A 14,449-nucleotide genomic window follows, 5' to 3' on the forward strand; every position below is an offset into this window, starting at 1 on the left:
GTCGGTTGGTTGGCTGACTTGCTGGCTGCTTGGTTAGTTATTTGTTTGGTTGCTTTGTTTAATGGTTGGTAAGTTAGTGGCCTTGTTGGTTGACTGATTCAGTTTTGATTTTATGGCTGCTTGTGTTGTTGACTGGTTGGTTAGTCAGTTTATTGGTTTGATAGTGTTCTGGTTGATTGCTTGGTTTGGTAGGTGGCTGATTAGCTATTTGGGCATTCAGTTGTCTGTCTAGATAAATGGTTAGTTGGTTGGGTTGCCTGATGGGTTGTTTGTGATTAACCTGATTGGTTCATAACAAACCTGATTGGTTAGATAGATGGATGGTTGATTGATTAGTTGGATGGATGATGGATGGATGATGGATGCAACCATCCATGCAACCATGAGTGGTTGCATGGATGGTTTATTCAAGAAAAAACAGCAGGATGTCTGCGGTATTTGTCAATTTCTGAAAACTGCCCATGGTTTAACTGAATAAACTGATCTTGTACTAAATTTTATAAGAGAGTTGCCTTGGTCACATAGTTCAAATTTGACTTTTTACTCCCATTTATTTTTATGACTTGTATGTTAATTGTTGAACAACTTTTTCAAATCAGTAATCCTGTTTACTTTGCCTTTCCATGTTTCCAGCTCCACCTCATCTCATCGAGAAGCCCCAAGACATCCAAAAGTTCATCGATGACTCGCTGGTGTGGGAGTGCAAAGCCACAGGGAAACCGAAACCCTCGTACAGATGGATGAAGAACGGAGAAAACCTGGAATCTACAGAGGTGAGGTCTGCCAAATGTCTCCACGCTCATAAAGTCCCAAACTTAAACACTGGGCACACTAACACGTTTTTACAAGTTTTACTCTCAATCTTAGTAGCAAATGAAGAATACCAAACATTCATACTAAGCACACCTTTCTCTGTATTAATTATCTCATCCACCAAAAAGCATTTATTTCAAAGGTTTTTAACCATGCCCCCTTGTGCTGCGTGGAACAAAGAAACAGGCCAAGTGTTTAAAAGCACTGTGATGTAGAAGATACACTAATCATCTGCTAAATCTCTTCTTACCAACATCAGTTATTAATTCTGTGCCACCGCAGATGAAAAGCAGGATTTTTTTTTTGGATTCAGGTCTTAATTCATTCCTTTGTGCTTCCTACCCCCTCAGTTTCCCCACAAGAAATTCTCCGTCTCATCTTGGCATATGAAAAAGTGTGATTTCTTTATTATTTATATTAGATAATTACATTTGATGGTTTTCCCTTTTTTCTGAGTACTTTTAAGCTGACTGATTGGACACTGCGGCACAGCTTGCGTTTGTTAAATAAACTGCCAATATGTTAATTTGCTTCTTTATGCAAAGACGGTGACAAACACACCGGAGGACACAGATCAGTGCTTGAGTGTTCTACATGAGGTAGGAATGAACCCGGGTCTGTCACCACATAACCCGAGGCAGCGCTCCACTCAGCGCAGCCTCTTTCACATAAAAAACAGATTTAGTTTACTGTCAGGGGAGCACAATCATCTGTCTGTTTTGCCAACAGCAATGTGTTTTATCAACATCTTTTTATGGTGGTGCAAAAAATAAATAAATAAAAATCTCCCTCTTGTTTCTTATAAGGTAGTTTCTTAAAAAGATTTAATATTCTATTACATTTGATGAGATTTATTTTCTTATCTTTATGTGGATGTACTTAAGAATTTATGATGGGATAAATAAATTCAAACGGTAGCGCTCGGAGTAAATGGCTAACCCAGTTGCCTGTCTGGGGATGAGGCAGTGCTTGGAGTTTGATTAAAGGTTACATCGACTGCCCCGACGTTTGTGCAGCACATTCCTCCTTAATATAGACATAATAAATGGATATATTCAGAAAGCATGGGTGAATGGATTAATCAGCGAAGGTGCTGCATTGTTTGAAATGCCACCATTAACCACTGCTGCTTAATGAGTGGAAGAGGGAAAGGTCAGCAGTGTGAGGAGCATTTGGGGGTGGGGGGGGCACTGGTTGTTAGTTATTACTGGGAATCGATTGAGGTCTTTTTTGAGTTGCTTCTTCACTGGATTGTATTTCTGCTGATAGTTTTCTGCCTGGGAAGAAGCAGCCGCCCTGTAAGAGGGAACGAATGGCCATCTTGATGGTTGTCCTGAATGTGCTGTGTTTGTGTTAAGGTACAAGACATTCTAGAGAGGCAAAGCAAGCCTTGTGACTGTACAGACAAAACATGCTTTTTGTCTGCGCAGCTGCTGAACCACAGCTTTCTAGCTGTGGTTCAGCTTTTTAGCCCAGCTGAACCACAGAATTGATCTCAGAATTGATCCATTAAGAAGTTTCTTAATGGAACACTTTCATAGGGGACGATAATGGGGCAATATGTACAATCTTTAAAACAGAAAAGAAAGAATAAATCAAATGTATTCTTGTTTTCCCTTAGAGACAGTCTAACTGTCAAAAGTACTTATAAATACATTGGTACCTATAGAGCACTCCTGTCCCAGTCCGCATGCACAATCAACGCAGTCTCAGAAGTCAGACCTTTTTGCAGATGTCTGTGGAGAGTCCCAGTCTTGGACTCCCCAAAATGTTTTTTCATTTTCTTCCTTTCATTCTCTTTTAGAAAATACTACAAGGTTTGTGCGCTTTGTATTTTTTAAGTTCACCGCTGGCTGTCATTTTCTGACAGTAAATGCGTTGTTACGCATACTGCAGCTTTCACTTAAAGCTGCAGTATGTAACTTTCATAAAAATATTTTTACATATTTGGTGAAACTGTCACCATGTGGTGACAGCATAGTATGAGAAAGATAAAATGTGAAAAAATGTAGCTCCTTCCTTCTTCCAATGCTGACTAGAAGCAACCAATGAGAGCCAGGAGGCGGGTGTTAGCGCTGATAATCATGCCCATGTGCATGTCGCTCAGCCTCTCATTATTGCACTCTGCTACAATATAGCTTCTCTCAGTCAGCATAGCCTGTAGTGAATACTAATTTAGCAGCAAGTACTTGAAAATGATTGACAGTGCTAAGACCCTCCTCCTGGCTCTGATTGGTTGTTTTCGGTCAGGAGCGTAGCATTTCTTGAGATCAATCATTTCACAGATGATCTGTCTCATTTTATATTGTCATGACATGGTGACAGTTTTAACAAATATGTCAAATATATGCAGCTTTAAGGGGGGAGTAGCACAAGTATCATTTCAAAGCTGAATTTCTTGGGACACCTTATGCTGCTGGTGTGGGCTGCCCTTTACACAGCCTGACATACACAGTGTTCACAGTATCTGGAAGCAATTGATATGAAAATGAAAATCAGCATATTACAGCATAATGTGAGGAGTTTATCACAAGTATGAGGCAGCTGGAGAATGTGATTGACCAGGGGTCCTGGTAGGTTACGGAGTACCAATGTGCTGATAACACCGACTAATGTATCCACGTGGTATCATCTGTGTTTTTTATCTTTGCTTCTTTGAATGAGTGACTAACGGATTACATCATTACTGCACTGATGATACCACCATCGATCCCATGCAAGTGGAGTCATTTACATAACCATTAGTTTTCCTAATTATGCTGAAGTTGGAGCGTTCCTCCTGCAGGCTCAGGGCTGTACTACACCTGGCTCAGGAGACGACACGACACAGAATTTGATCAGTATTTACAGCGAAACTAAACATCCACACATCACAAACTGTACTCTAAACCATCTTTAATCAGAGCAGATACTTCTGTCCAGGTGTGACTTTTCAATATACAGTCATATTTAAAAATTAGAATATGTGTTCCCTAACCTATTTAATTTTTTTCACTTTGTGAATAAAGTTGCTGAAATAAATTAACTTTATTAACATATAAGCTTTATTTGTAAATAGATTTACAAAGTTAATTTATTTATAGTCAATAACTTTGAATATTATTCAATGGTATAGAATAGACCATGGCATGAGCTGTCTGTGGGGATGCTTTTATTGCATAACCATCACCAACAATTAATTTTCAGACAAATTCATTTCTTTGTTTCTTTTTCCTCTTCTTTTTTCTCAGCTTTTGAGTGAGAATGCTTCAGTTTCCAGTCTGGGGATCTGCCATCGTGGTTCTTTTTATGACCCACCGGGTGAAAAACTAATGCTTTATCTGAATGTTCCTTTTCTTCTGGCTGTTTCCGTCTGAAGGACTTCAATCTCTTCATTTATTGTCAATGGCTTCAGGATTAGGTTGACTATGCAATTAAAAGAAAACTCTACAGAGAAAGAGGATTTAGTTCCTATAGAGGATGGATGACTTACTGTAGTGGACTACTTGAACTGGGGGTTTCCCTTATAGACATCTCAAGTAAATGTTTCAGATTTTAGGTAGTGAGTAATCCCATTAAAGGCGGGATAAATGCTGTAGTTAAGGGAAGATGGTTATAACTCCCTGATTTGCTTGTTAGTCTGTGCTGTATCAAAGTAAGTAGGCTCAGTTTAAAGGTTTTGTTCCTCTCACTGCAAGCCGCCTGGGAGCTTTGTTCATGTCTGCTGCTGTGCTTGCTTTTCAATCGGGCGCATATGGTAAATTAATCAAAGATCTTTGGAAACAATAAGCAGATTTATCTTGCAGTTCTGCTCCAGTGAATAATAATAGTTTGCAGCTCTGTAGTAGCATTTTCTTTTTCTTATGTTTTGAAGATTAAACTCCGCAGATTAAGATTCATTTCGATTGATTCAGTTGTTGCTTTCTGTTACTTTTACATCTCCATAGTTAAGAAAGGCAGTGAAGAGATTTCATTTTTTTCTTAAACTCTTGGGTATTGCCTATCAATTTGAAAAAGAATACATGTTGATATTTGCACTTATTAAGAAAGAGACTGAGAGAGAAGTTTTAGAAATTAAAGGGGCAGAAATATGTAAAAAAAAAAAAAAAAAAAAAAAAAAAAGTGGATTGCATGACATATTATTCCCTCATCAATACCTGGAGTATTGCCTTGATTCTTTTGTGCATGTTTGATTAATCTTTTAATTTTCATTACAGCCATTCAGCTGTGCAAAAACGCCTGGTTGGACCTAGTGCTGGCTTTGAGGATGCAGCTCCTCCTCAGAGTTACAGATTTCAAGTTTCCACCTCACAGAGGAACCCTTCCCCACTCAGCTCCTTCAGACTAACCAGCAGCAATTAGCAAACACCTGGTGGAATTGCTGAGGTCATTATAGGACCTACTTCTCAGTACAATGCTGGTAAAAATGTTATGAAAGGGACTTCAATTCCTCTTGCTTAAAAACGGAGCCATGTTGTGACGACTTCCTGATGGCGGAGTTTCAGAATGAGCAGGAGTTTTTAAAGAGACAGAGGCCCAATTTCAAGGTGTTAAATAATTTTCTCAAGACATATTTAATATATATAACATTTTCATAACTGCAGTTAAGATAGTTACTGGATTGTGCCATAAAATGGCACTATGTCTCTGAAAACCCTTTACATTATGGGATAAAAATGTCATCTTTTCATCTTGTGGTTTTGTGTCTAAAAAAAGAAAAATCTGCCACATATTCACTTTTATACTCTAAAAATGGGTCAAACATGGATTGTGGACTCTGCCAATAAAGGTCAAGAACAGTTTGTAACAAACAAAATAATGAGTAGATACCACTCCAACAGTCCAGCAGCAATCAGATGCAATATTTTAATATATCAACACTAGAAATTAATTTATATATCTATATATAATTTAACATTGTACATTTTATCAACCAGTTCAGTGTTCAGTTCACATGACATGGCCAATCACTTTTGCAGTGCAGAAGGGGTGCAGATGGTCCCCCCAGGTCCCAGAGCCAAAAACTGCTGATTTTAGAGGAATGTCATGGCTAATTAATAGCAGCTGTAAATGGGAGTGCTTCCCTCCTGCACAGACTGATACCCGCCACCATTTGCCTGGCTCGCCAGAAGGGATGCTCGCCCCTGCACATCCGGAGCTGCTGAGCATTATGGAAATTTCCGGCACAACCTGCTCAAATGCAGGATTAGTTTGTGATCTCTCAGTGAAGACAGCCTCCGTTTTCATGTGACAGCGCCTTAATCTTCCCCTCCCTTTGCGTCTGGAGTTCAAATGGGCTCTAATGACACTGAAGGTGAGTCGAAGGAAAACACTGGAGATGGAGGGCATGGAAAACCGAAACCTCACACAGCTGCAGAGACGGATGATAGGCCCTAAAACATTTACTGCTTGTACTAAGGAGGGATAGAAGAACTTGCGATAAGACCAACATTTTACTGAACTGAGCCAAAAAACAGATACAGCCAAATATTGGTATCATAACGCAAGTTTGCCATCTCAAAGACAAATAAGCTTTGCACTTGAAGATATTTTAACAACCAAAAACAATAAGGAGAAAGGAGGTAAAAACCAGACAAAGCCACAACTTTACATAAAATAAATCATTAAGTATTTGTAAACAAAATTGCAGTTCAAAAAAATGTTAACCATCAAAATGGAAACTTTTGAGCTCATTTTAGCCATTAGCTTAACCTGAGCTAATGATTCAGTGCGCTGCATCTTAGCACAAATTTGTAGGATCAGCAAGATGCTAAGTTTATACCAACAGAACAACTAAATCTGTTATAATCTGGCATTGGAGGAAGTCGGTTTCTTACTGACAGGCGTTTATCTCAATAAGCAGAAAAATAAGTCTGTTGGAGATTAAATACTCAGCTGATCAAGTGATCCAGCCCAGTTTTTGGTTCATCGTGCTCTGCAGCCGTTAAACACATTTTAATTTGAAGCCTCAACGATGAGCTTGATTTCCCCTGCAGGGGACTGAATCTGATAGTCCAAACAGATGAAGAGAAGCTCAGAGCATTACCAGGTACACATCACTTAGTATGTAAAGGGCATACCTACGGGATCTGCAAAGCAATTTTCCGATGTTATGATATTCCTTCCCCTCTTATCCCCTCCTTCTGCTGAAGGGGAAACAGGCCCTGTGGTGCAGCAGGGTGTGTGTGTGTGTGTGTGTGGGGGGGGGGATATAAATAGGGCATGGTTTTATTTCTCTCTCATAAACATGTAGATTGATTAGGGTCATTTTCTGCTAGCCTGCTTCCATCCACCCAAGCCTTTCCCTCCATTAGTGATGAAAACCTAGATTTATTGCCACGTCTGTCACTTCTGCGCCATATTTCACAGGCCTGCCGCGTGGCTGTTTTTATGTAGATGAGCACTGGGGGAAAAAGGCATATTAAAGATGTGTGTCTCTGTGTCCTCAGGAGCGCGTACAGGTTGCCAATGGAATTCTGTCAATCAGTCGGCTAACCCTGTCCGACACCGGAATGTACCAGTGTGTGGCTGGGAATAAGCACGGCGAGGTGTACTCCAACGCAGAGCTCCGAGTCATAGGTGAGGCTCAGCGTACAAATCAGACTTAAAACAAAGGGGGAGAATCACATGCTGTCTGACAGAGAATAATACTAATAAACCAACATCAAACTCCACATCAGCTGTCTGATTGCTAATTATGCAATCTCATCTCTTTGAATTACCCATGGTGGGAAATTCTGCTTCTTAATGAGCTCATTTTGAAAAAAAAAAAAAAAAAAAAAAACAGCCCACAGAGCAATGCAGAAGATAAGTGGTCAGAGATAAATTAGACAAAAGAAAGTCTTCAAAGAAATGGTTTAACAGACAATTGTTGCAATTCTCTTCTCTCAGCTGTTGCCCCAGATTTCTCTCACAATCAACTGAAGAGTCAGACGCTGGTGAAAGTGGGAGGAGACATCCTCATTGAGTGCAAGCCCAAGATGTCTCCTTGGGGCGTGATCTCATGGCGGAAGGGCAGCGAACCCCTGGAGGGGAGCAGCAGGTAAAACAACGTTTCACGCGGTTTGGTCGCTTCTGTCTCTGCCAGAACTGCTGGAGATTTACCCACATATGTGGTCATTACCATTAGCAAGGTTGAGATTCTTGAAGTACTCTTCAAGAATCTCAGTCAGGCAACAACAAATTGTGTGGATCTGTGTTTGAACAAAATGAAGATGGCCTAACAGATGAACATGAAGCTGCTTAGGATTGAAAAGTGGAAGGAAAGCATTTCTATGCATTCTGTTTAACTTCTCAAGTTACCTTGTAGAACTACTTTTCTCCATGGTTACAGATACAACTCTTTAACATCAGTTCTCAGGTAACTCCACAGATTCTCAGTTGGATCTGGACTGGGTTGGTCTAACTCTTCAAGATGCTTTGATTGAAACTGTTCTGTAGAGTTTGGCTGATGGTCCATCTTGAAGGTAAAGCTGCAGTTTTAAGTCTTTTGCTGCTTCTAACAGAATTTCCACCAGGAAGTGTGCATCTTGCTATCAGACACCATCAGTTTCTCCTGTCTCCTATAAAGAAAGGCATCCTCTACAGGAAAATGTTGCTGCCACCATATTTTACTGAGAGAATGATAAGCTTAGGGTGTTGTTCAATGTTCATTTATTTTTTTCTGTGACCCTACATGGCTTATGACTTCTTATGCCTTTGTTTCAACACTTTCCAACTCTTCCATAAAAGTCAGATTGGTGTGGTGCACAGCTGATACTTGTCTAGTGAATAGAGTAACATACCTGAGCTGTAGATCTGTGCAGCTCCTCCAGGCTTAAGGCATCCATACTTGGGCATCCACTGTGTGGAAGTTGGTGTGTAGTCAAAGTGGGCTCAAAGTGGGTAACTGACAGACGTCTACGCATAGGTACATTTTTACGATCATGCACTCAGTATGGGAACAGTGCTCACATCCAGCTGTTTTGTATGCGACAGACACAGAGCTGATGAGGGCGAGTCGGTACAATCAACCAGACTGCCACTTTGCACAAGTAACAGTTGTGTAGTGAAGAAGAAACGGTGCATGTTTCCATTAGCACTGTGAGAATTAAAGAAATTTGCCATGAAAAATTGGTACTTTCACCTATGAAATCTCAACCGTCTGTTGAACCCAACCAGTGACTGCTCGTCCCCCTGCTCGAAGAATATATACAGTATGTCCTTGTATATACCAAGGGCCTCTTGACTTGTTTTCAGATTAAAGGCTCTCTCATACTCATGTCTACTTCACCATGGAGGTCTGTGTGTATTCAAGGCAGAATCAATGAGTACTCAAAGCAGATGTCCACCAGACATGTCTGTGCATAGGCCAATCTTTATGACCATGTACTCAGTGTCGCACAGTAAGCTTGTTTGCAGGAACAGTGTTCACATCAAACTATTTAGTATGCCACACTGAGGTGATAAGGTTATTAGTTGGAACCATCTTGAGGACAAAATGTAGGAAATCAGTTTACTCAACGATGAAATCTCAGCCATCCATGGATAGTGAGAGTCTTATTGCTGTGCATGTCCAGTTGGTGAGTTTAGCCATATTTTGGTAGATTTGGAGTTGTCCCATACTTTTTGTATGTTAGGAGATGTTCAAGACATTTGCTGGTCTTCACAATGCTGTTTGTTCCTGGTTTCCTCTAACAACAAAACTTTGAAATGCAGTCCCAATCTCTAGCAATTAGGTGACTTCTGAATGTAATTATTTGCACTGCATTTTATTGAGGGGTATCAAATACACCCCACGGTTTATACTATTTATTGTTTTCTCCACTACCTGAAGACCCTGAATTTTTAAAACTATCCCAGTTTAAGCTGCAGGTCAAATCCTGACAAGGATTTCATACTTTATTCTGAAAATGTAAACATGCCATCCTGACCCAAATAACTTTGTTTCTCAGTACTGCCTGGAAATACCGTCAATAAAAACTATAAAACAGAACGAGTGGAAAATGTCAGAAATGGTGGAGCCAAAGTTGGAATGAATGTCTGGTAATGCAGCTGTTCATGGATCATATAACTGGTATGAAGGGAACAGTGTTACTAATACATCACTATCACTTTCACACACTACACAGAACGCCGTCAAATGTCACACTTGTAGACTAGTTGGACAAACTGTCACACACTCACCTGTATCACTGCAAAGAAGAAAAGTGCTGACCTGGAGTTCTATGACCACAATGAGCAATGCAGTGTTCCCTCTCAGTCTAGACCAGTTCGTTTTCTGTTGCACTCACAAAAGAGAAGCAATGTTCATCAAAGGTTACTGATGTGCGATCGATACAACAGTCCTGTTCTGATCTCTACTAGGACTTTTCTGTGTGTAGTTTGCTTGTTTTCTCCTTCCATGCATGAGTTTCCTGACCACATTGTAGCTGTAGATTTTTACTGCTTTGGACGGGCAGAGAAAACAAAGAGATAGAAATACAAAGTTTGTAAAATTAGCTACATAAGGTGGGAGTTTTGCCAATAGAGAAGTTAATGTAACAAAGTTATGAATGGGCTCTGTACTGGTATGATGCTATAATTGAAACCAGAAGTTTACATACAATGAATAAAAAGACACATGCACCTTTTTTCTGTCTGAAGTTAAATCAGAGTTAGGTTAAGGCTTGTTTTAGGCAAGTTAGTAAATAAGTTCTGCCTACTAAATACCATAATAATGAGAGAACATGTGAGAGATTTATTTATTAATATCTTAAAAATCAGAAGTTTATAGGTGGTCTAATAAACTAAGCCAGTTATTTTCCTGTTTCTACAAGTTCTCTTACAAGGACTCTACATTACCATCTCAGTAAACTGTTTTGTGTTTTATGCAATCATTCTAGATCTTAAAATTCCAATATTGCGATGACAGAGATATGAATTACTTTGCTGAGTTATTTTGATATAAGTTTCCAAACCAGGATTTGAAGGTAAGTTAGAGATACGGTGCAGGTGTTTTAAATGCATATACCCAAGGTGCATTTCAAAATGATTTAGTGAAATGTAACACAAGATATATTACAAAATCAATAGGAGGCTGAAATGCCAACGCAGCCAGGGAACAACAAAGCAATATTTTTTATCTGTTTCAGCGCTACAGAAAAGCTGTGCACCAATGGCCACCATGTTGTTGGTTTAGCAAATGGAGTTCTTTAATAGGAATAGTTTTAAATTTGTAATATGACACCTTTCTTGAATTGCTGTGTAATGCCTAAACTTAACTTGTGGGGTGTTTTCAAAGAGTCTAGCAGTGCATTTTGAAATGCAGGGAAATTCTTCATTCTATCTCCAGAGAGATTCCAAGGCTCTCCTCACATGTGGTAGCAGCCGGCTGAGAGGAAGAGAACAGCGTGAGGCCTAACTGAGTAATGGATAATGGGATCCACTGTGTTTTATCAGCAGCTCTTTGGTGGGGGCCAAACAGACCAGCTGCTGAGTAAATTCAAAGTGCTAATCAAGTAGTTTTCACCTCAGTGGGGAGGGTGGAGGCTCCAGAAATCAAATGAGTCCACTCCTGACACGCTGCCAAGCTTCAGAGGAGCAGAGGGTGATCCCACAGTCCGACCTTGCGTGACCTCGGCGATGTGATTGTCTGCTTCACGTAACGTTGGAGTGTGTCTGTCTGGATGAAGTGTGAAGTGTCACTGCTGGCAGGTGGGGGTCACCCAGTGGGTGTCAGCACCCGAGCGCGGCTTCACTCCGACAGCAGGGCTGTGTGCTCAGCGTCTTGCCAAGGTTTTGCATATACACAAAGCAGTGTTGTTGCTTGTCAAACAAAAGTGGAAGGGGGATTTGCATAGTGGTTTTGCTCCTGGTGCCCTTCAGTTGCCCTGTGCCACTTCAATCACGCTGCACTCAGACCTTTTTGAATCTGTTGATTTGAGTTTATTGTTCAGAGTGATTTCAAATGTCTGGGACTGGAGTGTTAAACAGCCGTCGCGACAGAGTGATTAACCAATCAGAGCTGTTGTTAATGGTGCTTTAGTGGAATTTATTTTCATCAAATTCATCTGCGTCTTGCATTTTTTGTCTTCTGTTAATATACTGTTGGAAAAGTCTTAAAAAGCTCAGAATTTATTATTCATAGTTGGATACTCAGAAAAAAAAGGAAAAGTATTTGTAATTCCACATCTAATTCCCTGTTATGTTGTTGTAACAGCATCCATCCATCCATCCATCCATCCATCCATCCATCCATACATACATTTATTTTCTAGTGCTTATCCCTAATGGGGTCATAAAGGGTGCTGGTGCTAGTCTCCAGTGGTCAACGGGCGAGAGGCGGGGTCATCTGGGACACCAGTGCAACACAGAGACAAACAGGACAAACAACGATGCACACACACACACACACACACATTTTGTTAGTTTAGTTAACTATGATAACCTTGTCACATATATCAGGTGAACTAATTAATGGTTCTAAAATGATTTTATCCCATATTTCCCTTGACTTTTGAACCCAGTTATTTTGCATTATATTGCAGAAATCTGTCATTTTGCTTCAGTTATCTTAGTCCTGGATTCCTCAAAACCTTAGAAATGGCTTTGAAAGTCTTTCTAGATATGCAGATGATGTAAACTTTGTTTTTCATCTGTTTTTGAATTTCTTTAGATTGAAATATGATATGGTTTTTTTAAGAGCTTTCAGCCTACTTCATGTTGCCAGACAAGTTCTAGTTAAGTGAGTTCAGGTCAGGGTGTGGCTGGGGAAATTACTCCAAAACTAATGGTTACTTACAATCATTTCCAGATTTACCAATGGGAGAAATTATGACTTCTAATAAGGCCAGCTTGGTTTTAGAAGGGCTTGTTCCCCTGGTCAGTGAACTCATCATTAATTTAAGTGTCACAAAAAGAAGAAATTTCATCCATCCATTCAGTTTTTGTCCTTGCTTTCAAAGTTTTAAAACAGGAAGGTGAATGAATACAATTTACATTTTTGTAAACCTTCCTACCATGAAGGTTTACATTAGAGCAGAATCTAATGTACATAATTCATGTATATTAATTATGTACATTAGAAGTTTGTATGACTCTGCATGAGAGAGCAGTCACATTTTAAAGCAATATGTAACAATATTTTAAAACAAAGATCAAGTTTAGCATATTTTAACACCTACTTGATTTTGTGCTTTTATTTTGTTGGTTTGAGCGTCAGTTTGAAGATCTGTAATCGGCTTGTTGCCCTTAAATAAATGATCTGAGTCTCAGACTACCTGGTAGTCTGAGGCTGCTCCTAAATTAAAGAGAGCTTCACAATCACAACTCAACTCAGTCCACACTGGTTCATATTGAAATGATTTCTATCCCAGAGGCTGCAGCCAGCCAGGAATTAGAAAAGCTGTTTATGTAGCTTGAAAACACGTGTTAGCTCCTGATTGTGCTGAATGTGCTGATTGTGTCTCTCCTTGTCTCTCTTGCCTAATATCTGCTTCTTTGCTCATCCGCATCATATGCACACTCGCACCACGCTGTTGTGCACATCACAAGGAAAAATGCTCAGCATCTGCTGCGGTAATCATTGGACCAATCTGCCTTTTAAATGCACTCTCAGTAAAATCTGTCCTGGCTTTGGGTTCACTACTGCGCTAAGTCATATCATAATGTCTGAAATTTTGACTTACTTCTGCTTTTTGCATTTTGACTAATGAATGTTATTTACCAAGCTTCTTGTTTTTGTGTCATGGCTTAATGTTCGAAATGTTATGAGATGTTTGTGTTGCACAGGAGTTGAACCCTCATGAAATTCATCAGGTCAAAATGAACTGGTTCTGCTTGGTTCATCTGAGTTATTGAACTGCTTTGAAAGGGGCAGTATTATGCAAAATTGACCTTTTTGAGCTTTGCATCATGTTATAATTCTATAAAGTTATATATGTTATGCCATTTTATAGCACAATCAAGGAGCTATGTTAACTTCAGTTATAAAAATGCTATATATACGGGTAAGTCACCCGACTTTCCCCTAGGAGACCCAGGTTCGAATCCGGGTCGGGGCAAAGATACAACAGTCAAATTGAGCTAACCACTGTGGGTCCTTAGGCAAAACCCTTTGCGCTGCTGCCTACCTCATACCATGAAAGACATTGATAAGCATGACACGCTGGCTTAGATGTCGCCTGGCCAAACAAGGTCTGCGTTGGATGCAGGGGAACCATTGCACCTTGATGAAAAATGGGCTACTGGAACAAGACGGAAGTGGGCGAGAGGTGAAAACATGGATCTGTTGGAATGTTACTACTCAAGTAACCAGTGTTTCTCAATGCTGGTCCTCACTGCCCCACTGCTCTGCATGTCTTAGATGTGCCTCTATTCCAGAACAGCTGATTCAAATGATTGCATGACCATCAAGTATCTCTAATCACCCAGAGATACAATTCAGGTGTGTGGCAGAAGGGAAATACCTAAAACATGCAGGACAGGGGGACGGTGAGAACCAGGGTTGAGAAACACTGCCCTAGTCAGAGGGTTACTTACCTGTCTCTCAATGGGGATGTGGAAAACCATCCTTGAAGCCAACTGCAAACCACTTGCACAAGTGTCCATCAAATGTGGCATATACCAAGGAGACCCCACCGCTGTTCTGCATAGGCCTGAACCCCCTCAACCAAATCATCAACAAGACTGGCTACGG

General features: G+C 40.1%; 1 protein-coding gene across 1 annotated transcript in view; it reads left to right on the top strand.

Annotated features, from left to right (window-relative positions):
• LOC106935420 (contactin-4-like) overlaps positions 1-7,838 on the top strand; it is an 81,452-nt gene extending 73,614 nt beyond the window's left edge. Inside the window, exons 7-9 of the mRNA XM_015015864.1 lie at positions 634-773; positions 7,242-7,371; positions 7,684-7,838. Of these exons, the coding sequence (XP_014871350.1) occupies positions 634-773; positions 7,242-7,371; positions 7,684-7,838 (425 nt within the window). The remainder of the gene's footprint in view (positions 1-633; positions 774-7,241; positions 7,372-7,683) is intronic.
• Positions 7,839-14,449: the final 6,611 nt, after the last annotated feature.

Source organism: Poecilia latipinna, unplaced genomic scaffold, assembly GCF_001443285.1.
Source record: "Poecilia latipinna isolate Pla-1442-1.1 unplaced genomic scaffold, P_latipinna-1.0 Scaffold1961, whole genome shotgun sequence".
Taxonomy (NCBI): Eukaryota; Metazoa; Chordata; class Actinopteri; order Cyprinodontiformes; family Poeciliidae; genus Poecilia; species Poecilia latipinna.